A 12,580-nucleotide genomic window follows, 5' to 3' on the forward strand; every position below is an offset into this window, starting at 1 on the left:
GAAGCAATTATTTCCTTTATGGCTCGCATATCAGTTTCTCTTGGTTTGCAAGAATAAACCTCATTGTTATGTGTGCATGACTTCCATTCTCCTAAGCTTTGCTTTAGCAGGTGAAGCTTATTTACAGCATAGCTCCATGTAGACTCCCAATTATTCCTTAGTTTACAGTGTGCCAGCTTCGTTCAAAAGCGCAGACCTTTGATCATGCGAAAAGCGACAAGAGGAGAGAAGAGACACAAAGATGCTCACATTTGAATTTTTAGATAACTCAGCTTCTACAAAACGCATTTACAAAATTCTTACCTGAAGATATCCCTGATGCAGTGTCCATTAACATCCCCAGAATATTGCACCTTTATTGAGCACTTTTTTCAGAGCCCCTTTAAGAATAAAATATGGAAGAAGTGACAAGAAAAAATTGAACTATGATACAAAAATATTTTTAAAAATTGATTTATTTGCAAAATAAATAGCTTCAGCCAAATAATAATAGGTGACCACTGCAAAGATAAAAGTATCGTTAAAATCAGAAATATAAAATGGATAATATATCCACAGAGCTTTCAAGAAATTGAACAAATGATGAAATGAGTCAGTGAAATATAGTATGCACAGATAAATAAAATAAACAGCATAAGAACGTGATGGTTATTCACAATGAATCAAAGGCAAAAAAATTAAGCAAAACCAACGAAGACACTGAAGTATGACAGCATAGAAAGGTAGCGCTATAAAGGTAGAAAGGTAGAGTTACAAAAGCATGTCATCCTGTCCGCTCTTCAGTCAGATGATTAATGTTACCTCTTTAGCGTCCTTTCTGACCGTCCCAATTCAGACTAAGGTATACCAAAACCACCCAGGAATAGAACGAAGTTGAAGACACATGAAGATGGATGTAAGAAAAGATGTTTTAATTTACAATGCCTGTCTTTAGCCATAATAATCTGCATGCAAATAGCTACATTTCATTCAGCTGCTACCTGAATGAAAGGTCTGCAGAGATCAATACCATGCTCAATAACACACACAAAAAAAAGTGTGAAGCAGTTTAAAAACATTACAGCACCAGCTGCTATAATCTGACACAATGAACACAAAATGCAAGGGCAAAACCGGGGACTACAGCTGATAAAACAAGAAAAAGGAATGCGAAAGTGAGAGGGGCAAGTGCACTACTGCAAATTGCAATCGGTCTCTGCTTCCTCGCTTTCTGGTTTTGGTTTGTCAGCACCGGCGCTGGCTCGTGACCTGGTCATGACGCCGCCAGCTGCTTTGGGTGCAGCACTGCTGGCTGGCGCCTTCTTCGCACAAGGTGGTGCAGCACTGCTGGCTGGCACCTTCTTCGCACAAGGTGGTGCAGCACTGCTGGCTGGTGCTTTCTTCGCACAAGGTGGTGCAGCAGCAGTGGAGGCACTTTGCACTGGCACTGCTTTCTCGGCTTGTGGCTGTTGCTGCTGCTCCTGTTGTTGGTGTCGCTGCAGACGCTGTTTGTGCATGAGAGTGGGTAGAGGATGTGGACACAGATGGTTAGATAGCTCGCTGTGACAGCAAAGACAGACTAGTAGGACACAATAGTAGACACATTCACAAAGTCTGTAAAGTTTGTCTCAATTGTAATAAGTTTCTTCTTCAGTGTCTTGAATGGAACCATTTTCAAGTGAAGCTGTGTTCACTGACGAACCCTAACTATTTAGCGATTCTTTAGCTACCACTGTACTACAATCAAAGAATGTTATTGTCTGCACCACGTTCAAGTGAATTTTTCTTTTGTTCCAAGTTGTAACCACTTCCTTCTGCAATTCTTCTGGGCCAGAGGGTATATCAATAAACGAACTGTCGGTGCCTGTTGCGCTTGTGCAGAAAACATTTTAAATGAGAGCACAAAGTAATCGCACATTATGCAAAAGGACGCATCTTTCAGAAAAAACAATAGCGATACTCAAGCACTTGCAGTGCCAGGTTTACAGCTCGCCAGGAACAATTCCTTTTTAACATATGGCCAAATGAAACAAACATTTGTTAGGCACTTTGTTTTCTATACCAAAGCTTTCCTTGGCAAATTCCAAATTTCATCTAGGAACAAAAAGAACCTGCATAATAAAGTGCAATATCATGCTGCAAAAAAAGGCTGTGACAGATGACTAAATGTGTCCACAAGATGAAAAACTTTTGTAGCAGAAACAAAATGAGCATATTTAAATTGCTGAATCATGCAAGCTCACCTTTCGCGTGTCTACACGTGAACCTGTCCTGGTCCGGATGTTCGATGAATCTAGAGACAAAAAATAAACCCAGCTATCTTCAGAAATGCCCATGACTATTGTACTACTGGGGACAAAAGTCTCCACGATATGCGAGAAGCGCTCATGATGGATATGTACTATGTCTAGCAAGGATCACGCCATATGACTCAGTTATTAGAATACATTATCCTGACTCCTTGACTTTCACGTACACAAGAATGGTCTTAACCCGCCAGCTGATAACGGAGCTAACGGCTTTGATAGCTGCTCACGTGTCCTGAAGACCTGTGTCCCTGATAGAACATGTGCACATGAGGCGGTGCTAAATGCTGCCGCTTGCAACAAAAATGAAAATGAGAAGCAGCTAATGAGATCAGATGGCGATGGAGGCAGCAATTTAAAAAGTCGCAACAGCATTTTCATTTTCAGAATCTCCAGGGATAGTGGCTTAGCCAATGTTTAGAGGCTGCAGCAATGCCTTGCATTAAACCAATGGCCAGTCGACGTGAAGGGTTCTAAAGGCTCCCCTTAATTAGAAGAGTGCATAATTTGAACAAATTTTCTCTTTTTCTAAATTCAAATCATTTAAAGGCAAGTGAGGGGGTGGTGCCATTAACCCCATCCATTCCTTCACAATCACACAATACCATCATGCCACCAGGAAAAAGAAAGCATCAAGAGCCAAGACCAAATACAAAATTAAAAGCTTCATGAAAAATGCCATTCGTATCCATACCTGGCAACCTGGCGAGAACAATCTGAAGATTTTTTATTTGCGTCAAAGAAAGCGAATGGGCAGGTGGGATGGGATGTAATTAAGAAGTATAAGATCGCAAAAACTTATGCAAATACCATACTCACATGATTTGTGCACTTATTTTCTTTAAATTAAGGCAGTATTTTCTGAACACGACCTAAAATATGCTACAGTGGTCATAACGCGCAACACATACTCTATATGTAGATAGACGTGGCCCCCACCTAGCATCCCTCGCTGCCAGAAAAAAAGAAAGTTGACTCCAAATATAACATGCATACCCCGAAAGCAGGGAAGATGAACAAACATATTGGCCACGATGTCTATTAAAATAACTTTGTTTTGCGTCCTTAAGCTTCGCCTTACATACGAGTAAATAGGCTAAGTGCTTTCCTATAACCTAGATGTGAATATTAGTCTTTACACGATTTTAATTCAACTTTTTTTCTGGAAAAATTCATCTAAAGAAGGCATGTGCGTTAGCACCGAGTACGAAATTGAAACCACGCCAGCAACACCTTATTGTCATCATGATCCTAAAATGGCAGCTTGGTATTTCTTGTGTGTTGATATCATCATATCGGCTACCGCAGTCGTGGATACCAGTAGGCCTCACAAGCATCTGAAGTGACCTGTCGGCAAGGATCCCGCCTGGACTTGAGTCAATATGAAAAAGTCACTTGTGAGGACACATCAAGTTTCCTACGACACCAGGTTAAAAAAAAGAAAAAGGTACTCTTGTGTGTGGAGGAAAGTGGTAATGGGGCCAAGAAACACACCTTTGGTGTTCCTGAAATTGTACGCATGATTTATGGAAGCAGAGCGACAGGATTTTCACCAGCAAGTCGATTAAGGGTTTTAACTGACTGTAGAAGGGCCGGTTTCCAGCAGCACCAAGCAACAGGACGAAGTGTGTCTCACCGCAGGCTTTTGCAGGCTAAAGGATGTGGGGTGCACGATCCCATCTGCCATTATCAACAAAACCACCAAGAAATGCAGAATTTCAAATGTGACAGACAGCACTGAGGATGAAATGATTTGGGTTGATAAGAACAAGAAGATGATTCCAACAGCAACGATGAGTGAAGACAACTTTTCCGACCAGGAGGAGAAAGGCGAGCGAGGTGAAAATGCCATTTACTTCATCATGACATCAGAGCAGTTTCAATAAAGGTTGGTTTTCGAAGTGAGAAGAAAATTATTTCTTTACCGAAGCATGGAAATCTGGTGCATGTTACAATCGAAGGCATTGCACTTCTTCCTGACCATGAAAAATGTGTGTGTTACAATCGGGGGCGCATTAGAATAGAGTAAATACAGTATTTCTGCAATCTAAATATGCACAGTTTAATACAGATACTGTACTTGAGTGGCATTCATTAGAACCACTAAAATGATGCAAAATTAGTCCATCTGACAAGTGTATTGAAATTCTCTTTAGGTCAAAAAATTCTGCAAAGCTTGGTACAATTAAACAATGCACAAAACTCGTTTTACAGTTACAAGACTTATTACAAAATGTGCTGGTTTTGCTACCAGCTTGCCACAGACTCACCTGAGCTCGCTCATTTCTATACAGTGAACTCTCAACAATTCGAATTTAAAAAAAACAGAAAATTTGTTCAAATTATGCACCCTTCTAATTAAGGAGAGCCTTTAAAACCATTGACATTGACTGGACATTACTTGGAATAAACTGCAAGTCCAAATTAAAAGTACACTATACATTCATCAAGACGCCAAGGCTGTCTTTCAGTACAATGTACTGGCTGCTGACAGAAGTTTCTGGAACATTGAAACCACGAAAAAGCTTAATTTCTCAGCAGTCAAGCATGCAGCCATGAAATCAAGGGCGTGCCCTGCAGTGCAGCCTCAACAGTGCACATCAGCGTCAGGCAACGCCTCCAGGCAGACAGAAAATTCGCGTTTACTGCTACATTTCCGTTCCAAAAACTTCCATAGGCAACTGCACATTGGATACTTTGATGTAGGAAGCAAAACATTCCACATCACAATATAAAAGCTTCATGCAAGAGGCAAGGCACGAACGAGGAGTAGAAATCCCGTCACCAGACGCTAGTCATGCCTCCACATACACACAAGGACGACTACCATAGCAGCCATAGCGATGCTTCAGTACACGACCATAGATATAAGTATTCAGTTAAATTGTCCATGAGGCAAGCAACTAGACAGCACCGCAAATTGGCAGTCGTGTGGCACTGGAGGATGCATGCAAACGGCAAGGTGCTTTTTCCCATTGGGTGCAATGTTGTATGCAATAGCACTATGCAACAGCATCTGCAGGGGTGCAACAGTAGTATGTGCAGGGAGATGCATAATGTTGGTTTTCTGAAATGCATAATGTGCTCATAAAACCTCAGTGCACCGCAGATTGTTCTGGCTTTCCTAAACAAGTGCAGCACAGTAAAGTGAAGCCTTAAAGCAATTATGAACCCAAAAAGAAAAAGGCACTACACTTTAGAAACGCTTGACACAAGCTGTCACACGTCTCTCAAGTGCAATTCTGACAAACTATGCTGATCTGTAATGTTGCTGCTCCCTCTGCAAACATAAAGCCCATTAAATAACATGTAAACAGGCGATAAATGTTGATAAATACAACATTTTTTTCTCTAGTGTTGCAGGACTGTTCAGTCGTTTGGGTTGCTCTGAGCTTGTCAGGTATAGGTTATACCTGACAACACGATATAAGGTTACAGAGAGTTCTGCTCATAACACTCTTTGCAGAATTCAGAACCAAGATATGTGTGGCATTACATCCCTGGTAAACAGAAAAATAAACATCAGACAAGAGCAAGCAAGAATGCAGCATTCCCAAGACGAGCCCAAACACCACCGTGCTACAGGCAAGCCAGCACGGAGCAGTGGCACGGTGCAGTGGCATGAAATATTGACGAAGCAGCAAGAGCCAACCCTGAAGATGGATTTGTGTTGCGGGGGGAAAAATAACAGACCCCTGCCGAAGGGAGACATTCCGATGGCAGACTGCTTGGAGCATCTCGTGTTTGGGCGCATTTGGGGCGACTCCAGCTGCTTACGCTTCGAAGTCACCTCCGCCCGCCGGCCTTCAACGACGTTCTCTTTGTCCGCGATTGATGCCTGTGCTGAAGAAGCTGGGCCCACCAGAAGAGGCAACATGTATCATGACGCAAAGGGCGCTTCATGCAACAAAGGCTAAGCCACACCAAGTGCAGTAAAACCTCGTTTATACGTTTTAAAAAACTGTTCAAAACTGTTCAATGAAGTATACTTCTCAACTGACCCTTTCACATAATAAAAAATGTCAATCAGATTTCTTGGAACAAGGCTGGAACTGCTCTTGCAGAATTCAACCCACCTTGAAATCCACCTGTAATCCAGCGATTACAGCCGGATGAATGTATCAGCACGCACGCCTTCAGTGTCCATTTTCCAAAAAGAATTACTGTTAATACGTGCATGACTCTATGCTGTTTTTCGTTTTTTTTTTGCGCATGCTGATTGCATCATCTTTGCCTCGTCTTCTTTTCATGCCTTCTACATACTGAATGTTGTTGTTTCTGCCGGCGAAAAGATTTTAATGTCTTCATACCCGCTTTGTGCTTGTTTGCTACATTGCACGTGCAACTGACTCATAAGCCACAATGCTCCTTCAATTATTATTCAGCTGTTATTACCACCCTGTGCTGTTACCTGCCTCTGTCCAGTCTTTAAGGCGAAGCCCTTTAATGGCTCGTACTCCCGGCCGGGATCCTATCCATACGTAACATCCTGGAACACGCTCCCCCGCACTGGCGCACACCTTCCTCGTCCCTCGGCGAGAAGTGGCAGCTCAGAAGTGTATGCCCTCTCCCGAACTGGCGCACACCATCCTCGCGCCTCGGCGAGAGGTGGCGGCACCGAAGCGCATGCCCTACCCCGCACTGGCAAAACCCACCTCGCCCCTCAGCGAGAGGTGGCGGCATTGAAGCGCATGCCCTCCCCCGCAATGGCGCACACCTTTCTCACTTCTCAGCAAGAGGTGGCAGCACCGAAGCGCATGCCCTCCCCCGCACTGGCGCTCACCTTACTTGCCACTTGCCCCTCCCGGAAAGGTGGCGGCACCGAAGCGCATGCCCTCCCCCGCACTGGCGCACACCTTACTTGCCACTTGCCCCTCCGGGAAAGGTGGCGGCACAGAAGCGCATGCCCTCCCCCGCACTGGCGCACACCTTACTTGCCACTTGCCCCTCCGGGAAAGGTGGCGGCACCGAAGCGCATGCCCTCCCCCGCACTGGCGCACACCTTACTTTTACTTGCCACTTGCCCCTCCGGGAAAGGTGGCGACACCGAAGCGCATGCCCTCCCCGCAATGGCGCAAACCTTCCTCACTTCTCAGCGAGAGGTGGCAGCACCGAAGCGCATGCCCTCCCCCGCACTGGCGCACACCTTACTTGCCACTTGCCCCTCCGGGAAAGGTGGCGGCACCGAAGGGCATGCCCTCCCCCGCAATGGCGCACACCTTTCTTGCTTCTCAGCGAGAGGTGGCAGCACCGAAGCGCATGCCCTCCCCCACACTGGCGCACACCTTACTTGCCACTTGCCCCTCCGGGAAAGGTGGCAGCACCGAAGCGCATGCCCTCCCCCGCACTGGCGCACACCTTACTTGCCAATTGCCCCTCCGGGAAAGGTGGCGGCACCGAAGCGCATGCCCTCCCCGCAATGGCGCAAACCTTCCTCACTTCTCAGCGAGAGGTGGCAGCACCGAAGCGCATGCCCTCCCCGGCACTGGCGCACACCTTACTTGCCAATTGCCCCTCCGGGAAAGGTGGCGACACCAAAGCGCATGCCCTCCCCGCAATGGCGCAAACCTTCCTCACTTCTCAGCGAGAGGTGGCAGCACCGAAGCGCATGCCCTCCCCCGCACTGGCGCACACCTTACTTGCCACTTGCCCCTCCGGGAAAGGTGGCGGCACCGAAGCGCATGCCCTCCCCCGCAATGGCGCACACCTTCCTCACTTCTCAACGAGAGGTGGCAGCATCGAAGCGCATGCCCTCCCCCGCACTGGCGCACACCTTACTTGCCACTTGCCCCTCCGGGAAAGGTGGCGGCACCGAAGGGCATGCCCTCCCCCGCAATGGCGCACACCTTTCTTGCTTCTCAGCGAGAGGTGGCAGCACCGAAGCGCATGCCCCTCCCCCACACTGGCGCACACCTTACTTGCCACTTGCCCCTCCGGGAAAGGTGGGCAGCACCGAAGCGCATGCCCTCCCCGCAATGGCGCAAACCTTCCTCACTTCTCAGCGAGAGGTGGCAGCACCGAAGCGCATGCCCTCCCCCGCACTGGCGCACACCTTACTTGCCACTTGCCCCTCCGGGAAAGGTGGCGGCACAGAAGCGCATGCCCTCCCCCACACTGGCGCACACCTTACTTGCCACTTGCCCCTCCGGGAAAGGTGGCGGCACCGAAGGGCATGCCCTCCCCCCGCAATGGCGCACACCTTTCTTGCTTCCTCAGCGAGAGGTGGCAGCACCGAAGCGCATGCCCTCCCCCACACTGGCGCACACCTTACTTGCCACTTTGCCCCCTCCGGGAAAGGTGGCAGCACCGAAGCGCATGCCCTCCCCCGCACTGGCGCACACCTTACTTGCCAATTGCCCCTCCGGGAAAGGTGGCGGCACCGAAGCGCATGCCCTCCCCCGCACTGGCGCACACCTTACTTTTACTTGCCACTTGCCCCTCAGGGAAAGGTGGCGGCACCGAAGCGCATGCCCTCCCCGCAATGGCGCACAACCTTCCTCACTTCTCAGCGAGAGGTGGCAGCACCGATGCGCATGCCCTCCCCCCGCACTGGCGCACACCTTACTTGCCAATTGCCCCCTCCGGAAAGGTGGCGGCACCGAAGCGCATGCCCTCCCCCGCACTGGCGCACACCTTACTTGCCACTTGCCCCTCTGGGAAAGGTGGCGGCACCGAAGCGCATGCCCTCCCCCCGCAATGGCGCACACCTTACTTGCCACTTGCCCCTCCGGGAAAGGTGGCGGCATGCCCTCCCCCGCACTGGCGCACACCTTACTTGCTACTTGCCCCTCCGGGAAAGGTGGTGGCACCGGAGCGCATGCCCTCCCCCGCACTGGCGCACACCTTACTTGCCACTTGCCCCTCCGGGAAAGGTGGCGGCACCGAAGCGCATGCCCTCCCCCGCAATGGCGCACACCTTCCTCACTTCTCAACGAGAGGTGGCAGCATCGAAGCGCATGCCCTCCCCCGCACTGGCGCACACCTTACTTGCCACTTGCCCCTCCGGGAAAGGTGGCGGCACCGAAGCGCATGCCCTCCCCCGCAATGGCGCACACCTTCCTCGCTTCTCAGCGAGAGGTGGCAGCACCGAAGCGCATGCCCTCCCCCGCACTGAAGGACATGCCCTCCCCCCGCAATGGCGCACACCTTCCTCGCTTCTCAGCGAGAGGTGGCAGCACCGAAGCGCATGCCCTCCCCCGCACTGGCGCACACCTTAGTCGCCCCTTGGGGGAAAGGTGGCGGCACCGAAGCGCATGCCCTCCCCCGCACTGGCCCACACCTTACTCGCCTCTCGGGGAAAGGTGGCGGCACCGAAGCGCATGCCCTCTCCCGCACTGGCGCACATGTTCCCTCGCCCCTCGGGGAGGGGTGGCGGCACCAAAGCGCATGCCCTTCCCCCGCACTGGCGCACACCTTCCTCGCCCCTCGGCGAGAGGTGGCAGCACTGAAGCGCATGCCCAGAAGCGCATGCCCTACTCCACATCGGCGCACAACCTTCCTCGACCCTCGGCGAGAGGTGGCGGTACCGAAGCGCATGCGCAGCTGCACGTAGCAGCAGTGACGTCACCTACACCGGCAGGCAGAGCGACTACGCGCTGCGACAGTGCTCCTTCAAGAGGCGTGTCGTTGCAGTCGAGTGAGTGAGTCAGATGGCTCCCAAGTGGTCCAGTGATTCTGCACCAAGCGGTTCGGACAAGCGCAGGAAGTCGGATTCCCCCAACACCAAACAGTGGAAGATCAATGAATGAACGCACGGCACCTCAAGGCTTCTCCTGGGACTAAGGCGAGAGAGGCCTGGCCATTCGACTGTGGGTGCCATACACAAACTCATGGAAATAGGCAGTGGAGTGGCCACAGGCTTTAGCCGAACAGACTTTAGAATTTTGGCAAGTGCCATCGTAATTTTTGTGGTTTTTGTTCTCTGAGATCTCTGGGCAGAAAAGCCACCATGGCAGCTGACTGTTGCAGCATTTTTGCTCTTTCATGCTGCATTCCCCATACCCTGCCCGCTCGTACGCAATCGCACGACTGCAGTTCTCCGATGGTTCGCCCCGCTAGCCCTTAAAGGTGCACTAAAGAGGAATCTGAACTCGTCTCTTTACCACGGGAAGTCTATCTCTACGTTCCGGGCATTCTTTGAAAGTTCGAATTATTATCTTGTGCGGCCGATTGCCCTAGTTAAATCGGATTAAACGTCCCGGCTCCAGCCTTCTCTTCAACAGAATGTGGTAGGTAGGCGGAGTCAAGCAACACGTGGACTGCCTTTTGTCCAGTCCAGTGGCGGCTTCACTTTTGCTTTTATTTTGTTTTTTAGATTTCTGTGAATAAACAGTTTCAGTCACAGGCAATATAGCCGCAAATTAGGCCCACAGAAATAAAAATGCACGTGGACTCTTATTTACGCATCACTCCGCTGATGGCAAGCTGCCACAGGACAGGCTGATGCATTGGCTGACTCCTACCTACCGCATTGAGTTAAAATGCGGGAGCTGGGGCATTTAAACAGATTTAATTAGGGATATCGGCCGCACAGGACAATAATTAGAAGTTTCTAAGAATGCCCGGAACATGTAGATAGAGTTCCCTTGGTAAAAAGACGAGTTAAGATTCCTCTTTACTGCGCCTTTAAGCGCTGCGAAGTAGTGGCTGTGTTCCTCGTTTTCATGTCGCATCCCCTCTAGAATGGCCCGCTCGTATATTAGCGCAGTTTATTTTTTGAATACTACTTTTCCCCTTCGCAGGTGTGCACTGCAAAGAGATCACCATGGCAGGGGAATGCCACTGCATTCCAGCTCTTCATGTCTAGTGCAACCAGGTTCGGCCTACTCATATGCTTGCACATGTTCGTTCTCTCACTAATCAGATTATACGAATACAATTTATTGAAATTTTGCATGCAGTAGCCAGGAAATCTGGTTAACTGGGAATGTAATAACCACAAGAAAAATGGTGCAACTCTGTGGGACGTTTTCACTGCCTGTGATTTTGAGCTTAAGAACAGGAGAATTCTATGAACCGATAACGTATGAACAAGGTTTTACTGTAGAGTGGCAAGGTCACAAGTTCATTATGCTCACAAACCTGAGGCAAAACATTAAAAAGTGTGTGAAGAGTAAAGCCCAGCTCACACAGTGACAATTCTTAATTGGAGTTCTTTTTTAAGACGCCTAGTTGCTATAACTCATTTCCAGTTTTATTACGCAACTAGGAAATAACGACGCCGTACAAAACCCAACCACTCCTATCCGACACACCCATATCCCATTTTAGCTGCTGGTTCAACAACGCTGTCGCAAGCTTTCAAGCAGTTCGCTTTTTCGTCAATGCCAGTAGAAAGCTTGTCAATGCAGCTCGCATGTGAAGATGATTAAGATCTCTGCTCCAAATATTTACTCTAGGGCAATTTTGACGGCGTTTAAGCTTCACTGCAAGTAAGTTTGTTTTCATTAGGTAAAAGCCTACTCGCGATAAAAAGCTCCAAAATGTCACCTCTCAATACTCACAATGTGGAACTCCACGCTGTTGCGTTGGCGTTGCTGTTTTGGCGCCAGCCGCTTGTTCATGCGCCAGGCCAATCCGGGAGGAGGAAGCAGTAGCACGGCGGTTCCTTGTCATAACTCCCGACATGGAAGCTGACGAAGGCGCACCCCTGCTCAACGATGCCTGGGTCTCCTGTGGCTTGGGAGGCTGGGCACGGCTGCAAATTGCACGCAAACTTCTGATGGAACACTTCCAGATAATGAACCCGGGAGCAGCATTATCACAACAGGAGAAGACGCAAAAATTGAAGAATTAAAAGCATTGATGTTACTGATACCTTTCCAGTTCTCTTCAAGGCTTCACAAAAATAACAAGCGGCCTATTTATCACAGGTCTCAAATATGCAGCCCACTGGCCCTAAAGATTTAAGGCTTTGCTCCGGACAAAACTCACTAGTTCTGTTTGTTTTGCCCTCTTATGATTTACAGCTGCAAATAATTCATTCACACCTACTTCGGTAGCTCACTTTTTTCATGACAGCCTAGGCCTTAACTAGGGCAGGAGGGGGAAAAAATTCAATAAAAAGGAAAAGAAAATTTGACTAGCGAATGGCCTTCTTTGCAGAGCTTCAAAGATATTAGATTTTGTTTTTGTGCCCAACTTAGCCCCCCCCCCCCCCTCTACTTTGGGACAAATCACTAATTGCTTACAGCAGATTATTTGTAGTATTGGGCCTTTTATGAAGAGCCGTGCATTTGCACACATTTTTTATCATGCATTTTGGGAAGAAAAGGACAGAAGCCAAAAAACGTGGG

The 12,580-nt window shown here is 48.8% G+C and overlaps 1 protein-coding gene across 1 annotated transcript in view; it reads right to left on the minus strand.

Moving 5' to 3' along the window:
* Positions 1 to 444: 444 nt before the first annotated feature.
* Positions 445 to 12,580, minus strand: part of LOC144098818 (uncharacterized) — a 60,606-nt gene continuing 48,470 nt past the window's right edge. Inside the window, 4 exon segments of the mRNA XM_077631707.1 lie at positions 445 to 1,484; positions 2,223 to 2,272; positions 5,979 to 6,137; positions 11,789 to 11,982. Coding sequence (XP_077487833.1) covers positions 1,173 to 1,484; positions 2,223 to 2,272; positions 5,979 to 6,137; positions 11,789 to 11,982 — 715 coding nt within the window. The 3' untranslated portion in view covers positions 445 to 1,172.

This window comes from Amblyomma americanum, chromosome 7, assembly GCF_052857255.1.
Source record: "Amblyomma americanum isolate KBUSLIRL-KWMA chromosome 7, ASM5285725v1, whole genome shotgun sequence".
Taxonomy (NCBI): domain Eukaryota; kingdom Metazoa; phylum Arthropoda; class Arachnida; order Ixodida; family Ixodidae; genus Amblyomma; species Amblyomma americanum.